Source organism: Pseudocercospora fijiensis, assembly GCF_000340215.1.
Source record: "Pseudocercospora fijiensis CIRAD86 unplaced genomic scaffold MYCFIscaffold_21, whole genome shotgun sequence".
Classification (NCBI taxonomy): Eukaryota; Fungi; Ascomycota; class Dothideomycetes; order Mycosphaerellales; family Mycosphaerellaceae; genus Pseudocercospora; species Pseudocercospora fijiensis.
The window spans coordinates 170,648-189,852 of record NW_006921552.1 but is presented as its reverse complement, the minus strand read 5'-3'; the positions used below and the strand labels follow the sequence as shown (position 1 = coordinate 189,852).

The following is a 19,205-nucleotide window of genomic DNA, read 5'->3' as shown; positions in this document are numbered from 1 at the left end:
ACCCTTCAGCTCTTGGCCAGTTTCGTCAAGCAACTTTACATCGTTCCCCGTCGGAGCGCGCTCCAGTCCTGGACTTTTCAGACTCTCCGTTGTTGCCTGATTTTCCGCCAAGAACCGCACCAGCACCAGCGAAGTTATTCTCGGGATCTCCGTGGACAGCGGAAGCCAAGATCGCTGCGCGGAACGGTGATGTTATCTGCCACTGCCACAGACACTTGCCATTCGATGAAGAGCAAACGTCGCCTGGCGAACTGATAAAGATATTGACATCTCGCCAGCGGCCGAGCTTCATCAATCGGCATCGGCATTGCCAAGTTCTACGATTCAAGGCCAAACATCTGTCCATGTCCCCAATGTGCAACTCCGCTACAATCGTCGAGCACTTCGAGTTGCTCATCTCGTTATGCTTGCTCTATTGGGAATTCTTCGATGGCCGGGCCCGCATGCACATGTCCATTGCTTCAGCCACGGAGATCTTTTGACGTGCCAGCCGACCTGAGCAAGAAGGCTGCAGTTCTTCGATGGATCGGACGTCCTTCTGAGGCTATGCTGTCGACCGTGATCAGCTGATAATGCCCATGTTGGCAACCTTTGAAGCTTTTCTACACGAAGTTCAACAACGAGCCCGCAGAAGCCGTGACCAAAGACAGTACCCTCTGTGCCAGGCGCCATAGCCAGTCACGATAAGATCTCGACTCGCTTGAAACCTTCACACAGGCCTCTCGCTGGTTTTTTTTCAAGTCGTTTGGTGCTGTCAAAAATGCTGGAACTGTATCAAGAGGGAGCGGAACGAAAATGGTCTCGGCCGGGGCTTATGAATCAGTCGGGTCATCAGGACGTACAGCGCGGTGCCATTCCATACCAAGAGCCATGTGTTCCAGACAGAGAATGTAAGTTTGCTTCATCTCCCTAGCTTCGGGTTCTTCAAGGGCCATCAGCACCCAACATTTAGAGGATAGATAGCTCGATATCGAAAAAAGTTATACGAGTCTCGGTAACGCTCCCACTCGGGAATGGAAGATAGTGGGCTCTTATAGATCCCGTGAACCCACTGCTACACCGAATTCCCAGCCACAGCTGTCCCATTAATTGAACCCAATTCTTACCAATCAACCTAGACCGCCCTCTCCGTACTTTGCCATTCGCCTGAGATCCCTTCCACGTATGCGTAGGATGAAGATAACCAGAGAGCTCACCTCCGACCACAATTGCTGAGTTGAAGAAGTCATAAATGATGGAAACTTCGATGTTTGCTCAGTCAGTCCCGCCGGCGGGATGTTGATCCAAACAGCATGGCTTTCCCTGCTGGGTGAGTAGCCAGCGTGTGAGCGGTTCATCGGCTCTGGCGCCTCTCAACAGCCTCCACGATCACATCGAAGTCTTCGGCTTCAGTGGAGAATTTAGGAAGGGATGTTGATGCTTCTGGCTCGGGTTTTGCCACGGATTACACCAGAGGATGAGGCAGCAGTCTCTACATAATCATGATGTGGATTGGGCTTCCTGCTCCGCGTGCTGGTTTGCGAGAAGCCTTCGGCTTTAATGAAGACCTTGGAAGAGGATATCATTGCTTCTGGCTCCGGTCTTGCCACGGATCATCATACCTGAGGTTGAGGCAGAGATCTGGTTTACGCCTCATCATGACGTGGATTGGGCTTCCTATTCCGCGATGTGGCTTGCGAGATGCCATGCCGTAGACAATCAGTCTCATGTCCAGGAGAGGTATGAGCTGTTCAAGATCAATGACGAAGATGAAAGATGCTGAAGAGCCGTGTTGTTCACTTGCAATTTGATGTACCATACATTTGGCAAGGTTTCCGATACCCGTTCAGCCATGACCTGAATGCTTGGGCATCCAACCACCTGCTCATGTCCCACCAAAGCCCACAAATCTTTTCAAAAGGTCCAGGTGTAAGGAAAGAGAACACATGTCCAGCAGACAGTCATGAGCTGTTCAAGATCAATGACGAAAATGTAAGATGCCGAAGAGCAGTGTTGTTCACTTTCATTTTGATGTACCATACAAGGTTTCCGATACCCGTTCAGCCATGACCTGAATGCTTGAGCATCCAACCACCTGCTCATGTCCCACCAAAACCCACAAATCTTTTCCAAAACGTACAGGTGTGAGGAAACAGAATCATCACCCAACTCATCCTGCCCGCGCATCCCATCACGGCTTGTTGAGGTCCAGGTCCAGGAACTGGTCGGCTACGTCGTCGAACGTGAACTTTAGAATGAGCCAAAGTCAGCAAACAACGTACGAGGATGAACACGAACAGAGATGACGAGGTGTGGGAGCATCATACCTGTGTCTGGAGCTGAGCATGTGCTCGTTGATCTGCGGTTGGGGCTTGGCGGTATGAGTGCTGAAACGTGCCAGGCTGAGGGATCTCATGCTGCTGAGACGGAGCATGAGCTCGTCCTTGATCTTCGACAGGATAAGATGAGTATGTCGAGGCAGATGTCCTGGGCTGTGACGGCTGTCCATGCATTGGGCGCGGAAAGTCTCCCGGTTGGGGCATGTTCATGTCGCTGTGCTGAAACGAAACTCGAGATCGTCGAAGCGGACTTGGGCGCTGCTCTTCTTCACCGGTGCTCTCCCACTGCTGCTGATATGGTCTGGCTTCCAAGTTCATATTGTTGTGCTGAAACGAAACTTGAGATCGTCCAAGCGGACTTGGTCGCTGCTCTTCATCAGTGCTCTCCCACTTCTGCTGATATGGTGTGGCTTCCAAGTTCGTGGTTTCCTCCTTCTTTCGGAACCATACTTCTCGCTCCTTCATTTCCGGTCTCTTCTCCTTATTTCCTTGCAGCTCGACTGCTCCCTGACGCAACTGCGGGCCCTCCTCCAAGCCCCAATGCGGGTAATCTGGCTCCGCCCTAGGTGTGTGGTGTTGCTGCTGCATGTGGTAGGATGTGTGAGCACCGTATTTCGACATGGCGCCAAGCTCTGGTGTCGTACGACCTCTGGAAGCCGATGGATACTGGCTCGAAGATGCAACCGGGATCGGTGGTGTGGAATAGTACTGAGGCCGAGTAGCGGCGCTTGGAAACGGCAAAGCGGTGGTTTCTGCTTTTGGCCGAGCTGCTGGAGCATGGGGATGTTGAGTGGAGATTGAATTCGATGCCGAAGGCCGCATACGATGTGGCAGTACAGGAGGTGGTTGAGGTTGCTGAAGTGTTGGAGAAGGCGGAAGTTGGGTGGAAGCTGTACTTGGTCGAGTGTGGTATAGCGGTACCGGTGGAGGTTCAAATTGTGGAGCAGGTGAGGCTACGTTCGACAGCTTGCGAAGTACAGATGTTAGTACAGTTCGCTCATGCTTGATACCACAACTTACTCCAGAGCGCTCGTTTGTTGGCTGGGCGGCCTGAGGATCTGAAGGTGCCGCAGAAGCGTTCTGTCTCGATGTACTGACGTTGACGTGATCCTCTCCGCTGGCATCGGACCATGATGGTGTCCAAATCTGGTCTGGATCACGATACTTCAAGCTCTGCGGTTCGTACGTTCCTGCCGCCAACTCGGACACAAGCGCACCAGCTGTGTTCTGCGCCCATCGAGCCAGAATGGAACTCATCTTTTCGACATCCTTGTCATTTCGGTGGTGTTTGGGCCAAGGCCAGGCGTGGTCAAGCAGGTCAGGATCCTGGCATCCGTTCTTGATCACAAGCAATTCGACGTAGTCGATTTCATTCTTTGGTTTGCGGGCTTTGCGTTCGCACCAGTTGATGACTCGGATTTGCTGCCACAGAAACATGAAGACGTTTCCTTTGCCAGCGTTCGTAGCAAATGATCTCAAGTCGTGGATGTCATTGTCTGGCGACCTGGCGCCGTACCACTGGCAATGAATTCGTCAGTCCCGTTCGAGAGAGCAGCAGAAGAGCAGTTTACCTTCTCGTCGGAGGTGTAGAAGAACTCGGCAGCATTTTGGGGGCCCATCTCTGAAGTCAGTGTAGGCTGCAGATGGTGAATGTAAGAGGAGCGTGAGTCTCTACGACGAAGTCTCGACCACGAATGATGGGACGTGTGCGTAGGAATGGAAGAGTTAAGAAATGAGTGAGAGTGCTTGGGTCTCGTTCGGGCACGCCAAGCTCGCGGCTCAATCTCACGTGTGCCTGAGAATGGAAAGGTCAAGAAATGGATGAGAGTGCTTGCATCTCGTTCGGGCGCCGAGGTCGCGGCTCAACTTGACGTGTGCCTGAGAGTAGCAGAGTGAAGAAATGGGTGACCATGCTTGGATCTCTTCCGGGCGCGCCAAGCTCGCGGCTCAACGTTGATCTTCATCGTCACGCTTGCATTGCCGTGACTCAGGACAAAGATGTATGCGGGATGCGATGAGATGAGGTGGATAAGCTGCACCGTTCCAGCGCAGCAAAGAAGCGTGGGTCCGTGAAACTTGCCATGGATGAGGTCGGCAATGGACGTGCTAAGGTGAGGTGGTATGTCGCAGCCTCGCGGCGCGACAGGTGCAGGGAAAGAGAGGCATGGCTCGTGCTGGACGAGGCTCCAGGGCGCACGTTGATGCCGAGATTGGACACGAGGAAGGCGGAGGCAGCAGTCATCTGGTGTGGTGTAGCAGTTCGGGAAGCAGCACCTTGGCGCACTATCAGACGCGGGGATGGACGGACGGCTGCCTCATGGCGGCATCAATTGGGCGTCGTTTGAGTATGCAGGCGGCGTATGAGCGTTGCGTGGTGGATTGTGTGCATGGTGCAACAAGGAAAGTCGTAGAGCCAATCCGCGCCGGCTCGTGAATTCATCAGATCTTCATGCACCATGCCATGTGCGCTGTCCGCAGTGTCAGTGTCGTGGTGCGTGCGTGCGTGCGTGGTCGGGAGGTGTGCGGTGTGCGGTGTGCGGTGTACGGGAGGTGTGCGGTGTGCGGTGTGCGGTGTGCGGTGTGCGGTGTGCGGTGTGCGGTGTGCGGGAGGTGTGCGGTGTACGGTGAAGCAGCGTTGGGGCATACTGAAGACTATGAAGAAAGGAACGGGCTGTTCGCATTCGTTCCGCCTTTCCGAACCCGAGCCCAGCTGACACGCTGCTTTCCACTTTCCTTTCCCGAGACAGACTTCAACTTCAACACCATCACAATCCATCATTTCCGACGTCAAACGCCAGCTCATCTCCAATGTACCACAATCTCCGCTGCCGCCACGAACTCCGGTCTGTCGATGACGGGTGCCTGCACCTACCCGTCGCTGTCCTGGCCCATCTCCGCTCCGCTGCCACCGCTCCGAGCTGACTTCGCCGCGACGGACATTGGCATTATGCAGCATCACGTACACGCATCCATCAATCACACAGTCAAACGCGCTGTCTCCGATCAGACCCTGTCCCGCCCAGGCATTCCGCCGGCGCGCTTCTTGGCCGACCATCAGCTATCTCCGTAGCGGAGCGTCTGAAAGGAGACAGCACACGTGCCGGTCCAAGTTGTTGCTCCTTCTCTCCCTTTACTCTTCCTATTCCTTCGTCTGCATGCATTGACAGAACAGCTCTCGAGAACCATCTGCCTCCTCCTCTGCTCCTTTCGTTCCTCCTCAGCTTCCACCATGCCCAAGCATCGCTCCAACTCCGATCCAGACGATCCGTACCTGCCCAGCGATGACGAGGACTCGGATCCTGAAGATTTCATCATTCACTGGGGAGGATTGACTTCTTCAGAGGCCAAATCTTGGCGTGAGTGAGAGCCTCAGCGATCCATCTATCAAGCAACGACCTCCGCGGAGCTCCTCTTGTGCGCTTGCAACATGCTGATCTCCCGCCATAGGTGGCAAGAAAATCAACCTCGACCTTCACACCAAGACCATCATCTTCAAGCACGCTGTCAGCAAGGGCTACAGCTCCAAGCGGCCTCCCACCGTGCACGATCTTCTCGACCTCATCTACACTGTCCAGCTGCCCAGACAAGGCCTCCGTGCCACCAAGAGATTCGTCAAATGTCTCGCATCGTGGATCTCCAGCAACATTTCCCAGCACAACCTCGTCGGGCTTCTGTTCGAAGAGTGTGTTGGTATCAAGCCGCCTGTGTACCGCGTCTGCATCTCATCAGCATTGCTCGACGCAGTTCAAGACCCGGCATTCTCGTACAACTTCATCTTGGCCTTGCAGCGCTCCTCAGACTGTCCCATTATGCAAGCACACGCTCGTAACAATCGTTCCATGCAGCTCTTCGGTGGCCAACCCGAGCCGAGACCAGGCATGGAGCAGACCGTCCGTGATGTGATGAGCCACATGGTTGCTTCAGGTCAGATCGCCTCGCCGACTCCAGCGACGAAAGCATACCACACACCCTACCCTTCCCATCCCGGCATGCCACCAATGTTTCACGCCGCTCCATATCCCCCATACACCAGTGCTCAAGCCATTTCTGGAATGCCCAACCCACTCAACCCCGCTTTCCACCAATATGGTCCACCGAACACTGGAATGTCCAACCAGCAGCACTCTCAGCCTCCGGGTCCGATCTATGGACCTCCGGAATACCTTTACGAGAAGGACAGGGTCAACGCCAGTCAGAACCACATTGCATACGAGAAGTGGTTGGAGTACGTCAAAGTCAAGCTCGAGCAGCATCGAAGCATGAGAACTCCAGGAAGTGCTGTATTGCCTGATGACCTTCAAGACGCTATCAACTTCAACAATGGAGTTCGCGATTTCTTCCCTCAACACGACTACATCGGATGGTAAGCAGATGCGCCTCGCAACCCCATCTCTTGGTCCTGCGCTGACTCCCTCATCCACTTCAGGTTGATTGATCATCCTGAGGCCATGGCAGCGGCATCTTGAGGCGTTGGTTCATGGTCAAAATCGAGACACGGGCAGGAAAGCATACATCACCACAATCATACACAGGCACAGGGCGCAGGCGCAGACATACCGCACACTCGGTACAACAGCCTGGAGGCGGGCGGGCGTCAGTTTTGCAAACGCTGTCATCGGTAGAACGATATGGAGTAAATCAACCCACTTGGTCAGCTCGGCGGAGACATTCCTTTCACTTCAGCATCAATCTCATACCCACACACCCTTATGCCCTTCATCGATAGCCCATTGCTGAGCGGCACATCATTTTGCCCTTACATTCCCAAGCCAGACGGTGCCATAGCGTGACCATCAAGGCATCAACAGCGATTGCGCACACTTATGCCATTCATGCTTTCTCGTCGAAAAGACAAGACATTCTCTCCCAGCACATGCCAGACTGCTTCATGTCACATCTCTTCAACCTCTCCTCATCCCATTTGAGAAGTCTTCGAAGCATTGCTTGATCCCAACTCATAACCGGCCGAAGACGGCTTCTCGCACGAACTCCCATCTATGCATATGCTCTCCTGCGGATAATCTCCCTGGCAAGTACAGCCATTTCTCCCTGCCAAGTCACCAGTGCGCTCTGTTCCGAATGCAACGGCAGCGACCATACTTCAGCGCTCCTCCCAACAAGATCCTCTTTCACTTTCTGACGTCCTAAGCTCCCCACAGATGTCATTTTCTTCCTTGCTGGAGGCAGAGGTTGATACTACGATTTCGGGATTCTTCGGCATCATTAACTCGACAGGTAAACACCGAGACTAGGTAATGTGGCTGTCACGTCAGCCAAGACAGTGTTTGAAGAAGTTGCTACCTTGTCTACCCACCCTTGAGTCGCTCATCTGATCGCCTCGACGATGTCCGGAATCACGCGTCGGACAAAGATGAAGTCCTTGTGCAGAAACTTGCGGGAAATGCCCTTGTTGCGTATGCAACTGGTTAGAACAAGGCCAGATAGTATCCTTGAGAGCAGCTTGTCGGTGTCAGCATATAGTTATAGATAGGTCATCTTCTCGCCGATCGTTCTCCGACTAGGCATGTATTTGAGACCGAGGTCAAGTGTCGGGTAAAGATAATCTGGCGGGTTTCAAAAGTGGATAGAATAGCGTTCATTTGACTACAGCGCGCTAGAGAATCCGACAAGGACTCTTCTGTCCTCTTCCGGATGTCAACCTCTCGCTCGTAGCGACCGCGTCTTGCACGATTTCGATGTTTGGGTCTTGTTCGGCGGGAACTTAGCGACCGGAAGGGCTTTCACTGTGATCTCGGACTTTTCGGAGGCGATTTCATTTGGATGTTGGCGATGGGAAAGCTCATCTTCTTGACGAAAATGGCCTTCGCTTGACGGATTACCAAAGAAGCCTGGTTTGGTCAAAAAGCTCTACGAATGTCACAAAGTAAGCCCTACTCGATGGAATACCAACGGGCTGCAACATTTCGCTGATCGTCTCCAGCCTCCGAAGTGCAGCAGAAGCCATCCAAGTTCTGGGCCACATCATTACCAGGCTCTGCATCCATCACCCATTTTGAATGCAGTGATTATGTGAGTACCTCAATTACCTCCAAGATGGCAGAAGGAGACAAGTACGTGGATGCTCCCAAAAAGTCCATCAGCTGTAAAGAACAAAATCTCCACTGCAGCCATGATCCGCGCTGGAATGGAATCTGGATCCATCGTAACAGATGACGCTGTGGCCCGTTGAGACCAGGACAAGCAGTATTTCTGGCGCCGCAGATTTCATCCTTGAGTCAAGACAGCACCAATGACTTCTCATCTCAACTTCAAATGTGCACCTGTTCAGATGCGGGTACACGCAGCCAGGTGTACAAGATACACGTATTCAGGTGTATGGCGTGCGCCTGACTGGATGTGCATGTTCAGACCGATGTACACCCACTTGAATGTACGATGTACACTTTTGAATTGTGCCTTGAATTTTAGCCGCTGGAGGACTCCCGATATGCGAGCCCGTGTAACTTCTTGTATGACATTCATGAATAATGCGCCGAGTGCTGCGAAGAATAGACGGTGCTGCAAAAAGCAGGCCGTGCTGCAAAACACAGACCGTGCTGCAAAAACCACCCTCCGCGCTTCCGTCTTTTTCTTATCTATCTTCTCCGCCTCCTTCTCCGATACACGATGTACACTCACTCCGATGCACGGTGTATACCGACTCCGATGTACGATGTGCATCCACTTAGATGTACGATATACATCTACTCAAATGTACGGCGTACACCTAGTTAGGCGTAAAAGCTTCCCTTAGTCGGCGTATACCTAGCTAGGTATAAAAGCTTCCCGCAGTTAAGTATACGAAGACACCCGGAGTTAGTATAAATAAGCTGTATTAGCACCGGGCTAAGGACGGCAGAGCTGTACAGCTACGAATAATATATAGACAACGAGACGGTTATCGAGATACGAAGTTAAAGAATCTAGCGAGATACGCCGGACCTAGGCAAACTCTATAGTTGTTTTAACTTGCGTTTAGCTATTCGCAATGCCGAGTGCCTATGCCAATCTCTACCTATATCATTATTCTCTCGTATATCGTCGATATACTAAACGAGTTTAACATCTTTGCCGGCTTTATACTACTTAGCAGCTCCTCTTCCGAATATAAAATCGCCTCGTAGCCTATCCCTAAAGTCGAAAGGAGTAAGTAGTACGCAAGTACACGCGGTATCTAATATCTAGAGCTAGTGTTCGAGCGCGAACTCCTATAGGCTCTTAATATAATCTTAGCGGGCGGCTAACTAGGCGGACTACTTACGGAGCATCCTAAGTAGATCTATAATAGCGTAGTACATTACGATATCTAGGTATAGGTTAGACCTCGGACCGCCTTACTAATTTCTTTTATAAAGCAGTACTGCAATTCTGCCTCGCCTTTAGGCATTTTCCTATATTAATGCTATATACTACTAACCTTAACTATCGGTTAAATAACGACGATATGTCTTCCTTTAGACGCTCCTTCTATACTTTAACAAGCCGCAATATACCTTCTATAGAGGGTCGGAATATAGACAGACAACGAGGACGACTTTACCCTACTCCCTTCGACTAGGCTTCGGCGTCTCGTATAATTAGCTTCCGCCTCGAGAAAGAATTAACTACCGAACGGGCAAGATTTATATTAGAGACCCTTCTTAGCCGTTCGTAGATACAAACACTATACGCCCTTTATAAGGTACTCTATAAACCTAGTTCTAAGCCGAGCATTTATAGGTACGGTAAGTAGAAGTCGGGAAAGCATTACCTACCGACTATACGATACTATCCTACTCTAAGAGCTTATATAACGAGTTTGCCTCGTCTTACTACGCTACTATAGGCTTATAGCTAAGACTTGAATGCTGTAATATGCGTTAGAGTTTCCTACTAGCGAGAAAGAGCTAGTTACTAGAATATATTTATTTCCTACGACTAGGATTGCACTACTACGACGCCTATAGAGAGGAAGACGGCTTTCGTTATTACGGACGTCTTTACGATATAAGATTATATAGTTATTACGGCTACTATTACCGTTATAGTTATTTTATATACTCTTTTAGCTACGGACTCGCTATCGCTTAGATTCCCGCAATAGCCGGTATTAGTATTAGTATAACTATTACTCCGACTTTAGATCCGAGAATTCGAAGCTCGATACTAGCACTATAGTGTTCTATAAGGCAATCTCGCTAGCCTCCTAATACTCCCTAGTAGTATAAGCGCTTAGAATTAATTAATTGTATTAGAAACGCTAAAGCGGAGATAGCTATAAGAAGCATACTAGGCTAAACATTTCTTTAAGGCTTTATCTTCCGCTACTTCTATCGCTAATTTACGATAGCTAGAACATTTCTAATCGTACTATAGACTGCCCTAATCCTATATACTCGATATAATAATCGCTAAAGGTAGCTAGAAAGGATTAATAATTAATTGTCTAGGAAGCTTTTCGGAGCGCTCGCAAAGAAGTATAAGAATTACTAAGATTAGAAAGTTTTTAAAAATACATTTAGGGACTTATTCCGAGCAGTATACTTATTAATATCCTAACGACTACGGATTTGCAATACTGCGATTCGCCTTCGCCTTATCCGACCTTAGAATTAATAACGTTAAACAGATTTATAAGAGTCGTATAAGGCTTTAGATTTTAGTTAAACGTAAGTTTAGTATTAACTATATAAGACTTAAGTCGGCTTAATAGCTCTTCGTTGCTCTAAAATTATATTAATTAGATTTCGTCTTATTTTCTAACTATTATAATACGTAGTATAGAAGTAGGAATCGTTCCTTGTTTAATAAAGTAATCCTTCGGTTTTGTATAAACCTTTAATCTCGTTCGCAAAAAAAGTTAGAAACTGTTTGCTTTAAGCTTATTATCTAGATAGGCGTAGAAGTCCGCAGTAGGAAGTATAACAACAGTCTTTAAGTACTTTATCGAGAGCCTTCGAAGACTGCGAATGGCAAGGTCATAATACCTCCAACTTCCTGCTTTCGGCCTAAGCGAAAGGCGCACAAATGTTCATCACATCAATATTGTACTGTACTAATGCTAGGTAGCCGAGCAACGATCGATGTTAGCCAGTCTGCGGAGCCTTCAATCAATGCTAAACCGCGTCCCAATCAATTGTTACTAGGGCAGCGCAGGACCAATTGCTTTGGACCTCCGTACTGTCTTGAGGATCAAAATGTCCGCTCCTTGGAAGTCTCTCAAGTATACATTTTGCTTTGTCCCAAACAAAAACTTCGCTCGCTTTTTAAATCTCTGAATGTCTTTGTCTTTGAGGCTCCAATCACCTTCCATTCTGCTATATATCCAAGAACGAGAATCTACAATAAGGTACGCACTCCGAATCTCTGCCGAATCAACTCATAATATCTGGTACCGAGCATTTATACATCTTCGCACAACTCATCAAGCCTTGATTCGGCACCAATCTAACAGGTCTTCTAGACACGATGAATTCTTTGCATTGGATTTGGCTCGGAGCTTTGCGGCGTACAAAGCTTGGGGAGGCATAGTCGGACAGCAGCGCTGATTCTGAAAGATGCTGATCAATCCGACTATGAACTAAGAGTAATCATATTGTGGTGATCAGACTGCGACATTTCCAAAGAAGACAACAACCAAATTGCTGCATTGCTTGAAGCCGTATCGGTTCTGTTCATGCGACCGACTTGGAGAAGGTAGGCTTCCTCGATCCCGCGTATCTCCACGCCCTTCTGCAAAAGGCGACATCTTCGTTAAGGGCTCTGGTCCTAGGTGACAAGAGGCACAGGCCTAGGCGATTTGAAAAGGTTCTCAGAGTCTCAAATTGCAGGTGAGCAGAGATGGATATGGCATTGAGCGGAACCAACTTCTTCTTTCGGGACGCAAGTATCATTGTGCTCGTCAAATGTAAACCTGGGAGGGTCAATCGATCAGAGTTCCAAACCCTCCGCGTCCTCCTCAGCCTCAAGGCCAATGGCGTCGTCGACGGCCTGGACAGTACCCACAAGCTCCCACCAAGTTTTGTTTTTCTTTTTCGACACCTCCAACCACGAGCCGCGCCTCCCAACATGTCCGCACTCGCCCCTCGTGCGGCTGGCAAGAACTGACTCGCAAAAGCTGATCTGGCCTCCCTATGCCTCGGCGGCAACATGGTTGCCATTGATGCGCTCCAGGGCCCCGATGAGGTCCAGGTCGCTGCCAGCAGGCGAGACAAGGGCGGCCTTGTTCTTGGTCATGTGCCAGTGCTCGAGGGCATCCTTGGTGGCTACATCGCAATCAGCAACCAGCACACATGCCAAGAGCAGGCCACACTCACCAGCGACGCACGCGTCTCGTTCGGCCTGGATCGGCTCAAAAACATCGTCTGGCTGGGAGAGTTTGCTCATGTCTCCCGCCATCTGCATCATTGTAAAAAAGCTCTCTTCCACCAGTTTCGGTCCGGATGTGCAGGGATGTGCAGGGAAGTGCACTTGCATCGCGCCAGTGGGTTTTCCATGGAGTCATCGGACTCAGTCTGCGAGGGAAGTCACTCGCGGACGAAGGCCAAAAGCACAGTCAGAAGCGGAGTCCGAGAATGGACTCGAGCCGGAGATGCCACAAATACAGCAGATGCCAGATTCCATATGCAGATGCTTGGGACCGGGGAAGAGGAAGTAGGCGAGATCTCCGCACTGGTGTAGGAGGAGCTCGAGCACTCGATTGATAAGTCGGACGAGGGACAGCTTGACCGAGCACGACCATTGAGGCGAGATGTCAAGCGTGCATCAAGTAGGGTAGGGAAATGGGCGGAATCCCGTGTAGCTGAGATGAAGAAGTTCTCGAAGAATACGGTCTGGGACTCCAATCATGGTCTTGGACTCCTATCTCTCGGATCAGACTCCAATCAATCATGATTACCGACTGCAATCAAGATTACCGACTCCAATCATAATCTCGGCCTTCAATCATGCATCTCCCATGCATGCTGAGATTGCATCTTGACGAGGCACCGGGCCGAAAGTACTCCCACGAGCGCGTGAAGCACAATCCTGAAAGAAACCCAGCCTATAGCTAGCTTCTGAACACACCTCGACCTTCTCCTGATGAGCATGATCTTCAGGATCGAGAATGGAAGAGAGATTGGTGTTGCGGCCAGGATGGGACAAAGCTTATGTTCTTTCTCGTGCCCTGCGTTCAGAGTGAAATGAGCGCCGCCAAAGCACTCCGAGCATGGAAGAGAGATTGGTATCGAGGCCAGGATAGGACGAAAGCTCATTTTCTCTCTCGTGCCCTGCGTTCAGGGTGAAATGAGCGCCGCCAAAGCTCCACGCAGCATGCGCCAGTGCTTGTTGTACTGATCTCCACTCCATTCCATTGCAATGTGTCCGTGTTCATTCATGTGCATCTCCCTTCTCTTGTGCCTTGCGTTCGGGGTGAAATGAGTGCCGCCGAAGTACCATACTATGCAGCATGCGCCAGTGCTTTCCCATTACAATGTGTCGTTTTCATTCATGACTATCTCCCTCTCTCACGCCTCCTCCCCTCTCAAAGCATCCCCCATAATTCCTTGCATTGCCCATCGTGACTGTCTGATCTCCGCTGTGCTGATTTCCACCACAATGTGTCGTGTGCATTCATGCTCATCTCGTAATCACATTCATCTCCCTCTCCTTCGCCTCCTCCTCTCTCAAGCTCTTCTCCATAATCCCCTGCACAGCCCACCTCAACTGTCTGATCTCCGCAGCTTGGCTCTGCTGACTGTGTCTCAACTCATCCACCTCTCGTACCAGCATCTGCTCTCTCGCCTGCAATCTCTCCACCTTGACCTTCTCATCGCGCACATTCTCTTCCCAAGCTGCGATTTCCCTGGCGCGCCTTATAGCCTCTCTGGCCAAGTCTTCCTGCAACTCTGCGATCACTCGGTATGCGTCTTTGATGTGGGCTTCGGCGATTTCGGAGCGTTGGGTGGCTTTGCGCAGTTGTGTCCCTGTCGCTGTGGGCTGTTGGCTGGATTCCTCTGGCTGGGGATCAGGTTTGTCGGAGTTGGCTCCAGTAGTAAGCGCTGATTGATGATGTCGAGCGCCATTGGGGAAATGATGTAGCGGCATAGTGTTTGTTTCGAGCGCAGAAAAGCGGAGAGCTGTTTGGCCGGTTGGTCGGTTGGGAGGGCGTATCGCTTCAGCGCAGAGAATGAGCAGTTCTAGTCATACTCCTCTGCACTTCCACGTTGCGCCACGCGGATTCATAATGTCGAGCGGCATTGCGCAGTTGATGTGGTTGCATGGTGTTTGTTCTGAGTTCAGAAAAGCGAGGAGCTTCTTGGTCGGGTGGTCGGTTAGCGGGGTTTATCGCTTCAGCGCAGCAGATGAACAGTTCCACTCACACTCCTGTGCACTTTGCAGGTTGCGCCGCGCTGGTTGATGATGCAGAGCGGCATTGCGCAGTTAATGTGGTAGCATAGTGTTTGTTGTGAGCTCTGAAAAGCGGAGACCTTTTTGCTAGGTTCGTCGGTTGGCGGGGTGTGGTGGGCTGAGTGTACGGCGTGCCCCGCGTTGCGTGTACAGATCGTGACTGCGTGTACAGCGTTCCCCGCACTGCGTGTACGGCGTGCCCTGCGCTGCGTGCACAACGCGCATCGCGCTGCGTGTTCAGCGTGCACCGCGCATCGTGTGAACAAAACTCAACGCGGACAAAGAATTCTACTCTACTCGCACTCCTTTGCACTTTCCACGTTGCGCCAAGTTGCTAAATTTGATGAGCAACCTGTTTGACTGATCGGAAATGACGGGCGTGAAATGGCTTCGAGACGGCAGGGAGTCAGCCTGCCAGAGCAGACCAAAACCGCTCTTTTCCGAGCGGCCATTCATTGCTGCTTCTCCTCGAAGAATCTCCCATCACCAGACACGCTTCTGAGACTGCTTCCTTTGACCATACCTACTCATGACACTTGCTGCAGCCTCCAAAAGCTCGAACGACACCTGGAATGCATCGTTGACTGGCTCATTTCGGCGATGAATTCCAAGGCAACCCGACACTTGCTCAGGGAAGATTGGACTGGAAAAAGTGGTGGCAGAAAGAATCATTATCGCATATTTGTGTCACAGGCACTCTTGAGCATCGTCAATGCGCCCGACTTTTCTTACTTGGACATCGCACATTCTGACAAAGCAATTGCCAAACACGCACTTTCTGGATATTGCTTCGTCGAGGTCTTGAATCCTTCTGCCATTACCAAACAAGAGCTGCTTAAGACGACGATGAGTATGCTAGCATCAGCACCGCTCGCTGTACATTGGCATCACTCACTGCAAAGTCCACTCTACGCCTCCTCAGCATCATCTTCCGCCTTGCGTCAGCTTCCCTACGAACCCCGTCCGGCCTTCTTCTCAGCCTCTGACGCCAAAGTTTCCAGTCCACATGGACACGTCATCACAGACTTGGAGAATCGCAGCGTCATGTCGATGTCAAGACCACACACGTCTGGAACTACCACAGCCGCACCACCCCAACCACCAATCCCCGAAGCTGGCCGCGTACATCCACGATCAAACATGTACAAGGAGCGCCCTCGCTTTGAGCAAGGCAGTGTCAATTCAACCTCTTCAACGCAGGGCGAAGCGAAGCCGCATTCTCTTGAAGACTTCGAGCACAGCCGCTCCACACTCTCTCCATCGCTACAATCAGACTACAGCCTCCAAAAATGGACCTCTCCCCACCCATCATCCTTCAACCCCTCAATTTCCACCTTCGAGGATTGTTCTTCCACTACCACTTCTTCGACCTTGAATTCCAACCCCGAGTCTTCTACGCAGCAGCGCATAGCATACCTCCAAATCCTAACGCTCCTGACCGGAATGCTAGCTCAAGCCAACGCCGACGAGACACCTTTTCCTCAGCAGTTCTACGACTTCTTGATTTGGAATGGAGGGGATCAGAGATTTCATGATGGAGCGGATTATGAGGCGTTCGTGAGAGGGCTTGGGCAACTTTGAGGGGAAAAAAACAATGCTGCTGGATGGATATGGGACTTGTACGAATCTCGACCACTTGCGGCAATGAACTCGTTGTGCAGAGCTCAACATACGTGATTCGACGAAGGATAGAAGCGGAGCCGCGCTGGTTTCGGTTCGACTGCACCACCACATCTAGCCGCTTTCCTCAGACTCAGTGTGCAAGGGAGAGAATGAAAACGCTCTGGCAGCCGACATCCGCAAAAGCTTGGTCAAGGGATCCGCGAATACAGCGAATGGATTTTCAGATTTTGAGGGTGAGCTTTGATCGCGATACATAGATAGCCCGGTGAATGTACTGCTTGATGAGGAGGAGGAGGAGGACCAACACATTGGCTGAGCGACGGGATGGACTTTTGAAACTGTTAAGGAATGCTTGCGAGGGGTACGGGAAAGGCAGGATTGAGGCTGATCTTTATCAGTGCCAATTCATTGATCTGCGTCTAGCAATGATCATGCTCTAGCAAGCTCACCCGGTTGATGGCGCCACACATTCTCTAAACCGAACATCTGCAGTCATTACGATGAATAAATATCATAAATGACAAGACAAGACTCAGCAGAAGACTCCTCAGTCACCATCACTTCACGAGAAATCCAAGTCAAGGGAAGACAGCAAGAAACTGTATAAGGAGCTTGAGGAAAAATGACAGCGGAGACGGCATCATCACATCATGATGAACACTATGACAAGCCACGAGGCTTCGAAGAGTCCTCGGTGAACTGATTGATGCTCACTCTATAGCAAGCACCATAAGATAAGGACGTTGAGAGAAAGAAATGACAGCGAAGACGGCATGCATCAACGACAGCTTCATGGGCCAGGGTTAAATCATGTCATGATAGGAAATAATATGCGTAGCGAGATACGAGAAGGATTCTTCGTCACTCACCTGATGATCACTTTATGAGAACATTCGAAGCTTGAGAAAAAGGAAAATCACAGCAGAGACGACATCAACGACATCTTCCAACGCAACAAAAATCATAAAGATGCTACCGATCCTATCGTGTGAAAGCATAAAGATGCTGCTGCTACCTACTCCGAATCCTCCCCCCAAGCCTCATGCACAAACTCCGCCTTCCTCTGCCTCCGATCAAAATCCTTCACCCACTCCAACCAATACAAATCCTTCGCCCCAACCCAAGCCCTCGTAGCATCATACGAACCCTTCACATCCAGCAGCGTCGTATCCCTCACGCACCACAATTGACCCAGAATCTCCCTCCCCATCTCACACCGATCGACATCAGTCAATGAGTCAGGACCAGCTTCCGCGATGCGACGGCCGAGTTCTTTATCCAGCTCGTCATCGCCCCAGAGATGGTCGACTCCAAGACATTCTTGGCCGGCGAGATTGGATTGCCAACGTCGCCAGTCTTTGGGGGTGCGGATGGGGAATCCCCCAACGCGGCGGACGGAGTCGAGGTTGATGCCGCCTTCTTTGACTCGGACCATGATGTTGGGCTTTTTGGGTTCGAGCCACTCTTGGAAGTCGGAAGGTGGTTCGGCGGGATATGGTTCCCACCATGCTTGCCAGATGGATGAGGTGTTGGAAGAGGAGAAGCAGTCGTGGCAGAAGGTGGTGATTTCCTGGTTCATGCTGTCGTAGCGTGTTGCCCACTGACGTGCAGCATACAGACCGGCGCGACGGCTGAGGCCGTGAAGTTTCTGCTTGCTGTACACTTGCCGGACGCGAGTGACGGTGGCCTCGCCGGCATGGTGATCGAAAGTGTCCAGTAATTCGCGAGTGAAGAATGAAAGAGCGTTGACGATATGCCATGTGACATACATGTTGAGATGGGTGAAGTCCGACCAGGCGGAGAGGTGGCGAAGTTCATCGAGTTCGGGCTGCCATTTGTCGATGCAATGTTGGTGGTGAAGACATCGGCCGAATTTGGGATCTTCGAGACTCTCGATCTCTTGGTTGATGAAGGCCACACGGGTGAGAATGGAAGCTCGGAGTTCGTCAATCATGGAAGACACCAGGTCGTATTGCCGGTCGATGCCGTCAAACAGTGTTGCGTTTGCCGACCAAGCCAATGCCGAGCGAAGAGATTGCTTCTCGTTGACGCCTATGTTCCAGAGCTGGAGCAGTGACTGCATTTGTGAGGTGGCGGTGCTCGTGTCGGAAAGGTTTTTGATCGTCTCAACGTGCCTCTGGAGAGCCAGTGCCACGCCTTGATCGACGACGCCTTGGCCGACGACAAACATGACAGCGGCACGCGCAAGCGATTCGGAGCGTGAGTTGATTTCGAGGCGGCCGGGAGTGTCTGCTGGGTCGGGAATGGCCATGACATGGTCGTTCCGCTCATGCTGTTTCTTTTGAGCGGAGTAGAGCCAGTCGGGCGCAAAGTCGGGGGTTGTTGGACTGTACCGCAGGACGAGAGGGTGCGCAGGCGCACCGAATGCGAGCCATTTTGACGAGGTGCACACGTGGGAGCACAATGGAGGTGGATGATGATGTGATGAGGCCAATGGGTGCTGGTTGAAGGATGCATGGTCGGAGGTTGAAGCGTGGGGGGGTTGTTGAAGGTATCCGGCGCAATGCGCGATGGCATAGACCAAGAGGCATGGCAGAAGAAGCCTGAAGAACAAGCGCTGCAGCAGAAAGCTCGCGAGGCTGCGCCAGGTTGGTGGATTGTTGACGCGCCTGCGGTGTGCGGCGATGGTCTGGTGTGCTCGCAAGCGGGAGTGTGGCGGCCAACGCGAGCGACGGCGAACGGCGTGGTCCAGCAAGCACACGCACGAATCGACATACGCAGCAACTTGACCGGCCTCGGCTTCCGGCTGGGTGTGGGCGCCCAGCAAGGCGAAATGAGAGAGCCACAGGAGGTCGAGGCAGTGCTGGGCGGCCGTGTCTCGGCACCACTGTGCCACGCGGGAAGGGAAACGCATGGCTTACGCACGGAAAGATG

General features: G+C 51.3%; 6 protein-coding genes across 6 annotated transcripts; 2 read left to right on the top strand and 4 right to left on the bottom strand.

The window, feature by feature from the left end:
• Positions 1–1,625: 1,625 nt before the first annotated feature.
• On the bottom strand, positions 1,626–3,937 carry MYCFIDRAFT_84766 (uncharacterized protein; the record flags this gene model as incomplete). The annotated part of the gene is made up of 6 exons (XM_007934457.1): positions 1,626–1,726; positions 1,796–1,889; positions 2,307–2,897; positions 3,143–3,208; positions 3,339–3,836; positions 3,890–3,937. 6 exons carry the CDS (start codon positions 3,935–3,937, stop codon positions 1,626–1,628), a joined length of 1,398 nt encoding a protein of 465 aa, XP_007932648.1.
• Positions 3,938–5,547: 1,610 nt separating this feature from the next.
• MYCFIDRAFT_200987 (uncharacterized protein) lies at positions 5,548–6,784 on the top strand (the record flags this gene model as incomplete). The annotated part of the gene is made up of 3 exons (XM_007934456.1): positions 5,548–5,674; positions 5,766–6,681; positions 6,745–6,784. The coding sequence occupies 3 exons, from the start codon at positions 5,548–5,550 to the stop codon at positions 6,782–6,784; spliced, it is 1,083 nt and encodes a 360-aa protein (XP_007932647.1).
• Positions 6,741–9,022, bottom strand: MYCFIDRAFT_180704 (uncharacterized protein; the record flags this gene model as incomplete). Its single annotated transcript, XM_007934455.1, has 20 exons — positions 6,741–6,779; positions 6,815–6,973; positions 6,997–7,024; positions 7,063–7,138; positions 7,172–7,272; positions 7,304–7,367; positions 7,405–7,425; positions 7,452–7,545; positions 7,587–7,642; positions 7,677–7,778; positions 7,838–7,882; positions 7,924–7,961; positions 8,008–8,184; positions 8,214–8,313; positions 8,366–8,419; positions 8,442–8,585; positions 8,620–8,669; positions 8,704–8,837; positions 8,868–8,952; positions 8,991–9,022. 20 exons carry the CDS (start codon positions 9,020–9,022, stop codon positions 6,741–6,743), a joined length of 1,599 nt encoding a protein of 532 aa, XP_007932646.1.
• Positions 9,023–11,275: 2,253 nt separating this feature from the next.
• Positions 11,276–15,505, bottom strand: MYCFIDRAFT_180703 (uncharacterized protein; the record flags this gene model as incomplete). The annotated part of the gene is made up of 29 exons (XM_007934454.1): positions 11,276–11,305; positions 11,336–11,347; positions 11,376–11,413; positions 11,457–11,636; positions 11,677–11,847; positions 11,879–12,045; positions 12,075–12,210; positions 12,242–12,305; positions 12,339–12,419; positions 12,447–12,562; positions 12,590–12,685; positions 12,726–12,805; positions 12,828–13,129; positions 13,156–13,174; positions 13,214–13,261; positions 13,287–13,325; positions 13,365–13,557; positions 13,606–13,757; positions 13,809–13,865; positions 13,895–14,034; positions 14,064–14,452; positions 14,487–14,627; positions 14,656–14,955; positions 15,008–15,021; positions 15,049–15,154; positions 15,182–15,275; positions 15,312–15,330; positions 15,379–15,435; positions 15,459–15,505. 29 exons carry the CDS (start codon positions 15,503–15,505, stop codon positions 11,276–11,278), a joined length of 3,288 nt encoding a protein of 1,095 aa, XP_007932645.1.
• Positions 15,506–15,533: 28 nt separating this feature from the next.
• Positions 15,534–17,302, top strand: MYCFIDRAFT_180702 (uncharacterized protein; the record flags this gene model as incomplete). The annotated part of the gene is made up of 10 exons (XM_007934453.1): positions 15,534–16,240; positions 16,270–16,360; positions 16,426–16,543; positions 16,568–16,581; positions 16,628–16,727; positions 16,755–16,801; positions 16,841–16,911; positions 16,945–17,004; positions 17,032–17,144; positions 17,199–17,302. 10 exons carry the CDS (start codon positions 15,534–15,536, stop codon positions 17,300–17,302), a joined length of 1,425 nt encoding a protein of 474 aa, XP_007932644.1.
• Positions 17,260–19,185, bottom strand: MYCFIDRAFT_209423 (uncharacterized protein; the record flags this gene model as incomplete). Its single annotated transcript, XM_007934452.1, has 1 exon — positions 17,260–19,185. The coding sequence occupies one exon, from the start codon at positions 19,183–19,185 to the stop codon at positions 17,326–17,328; it is 1,860 nt and encodes a 619-aa protein (XP_007932643.1). The 3' UTR covers positions 17,260–17,325.
• Positions 19,186–19,205: the final 20 nt, after the last annotated feature.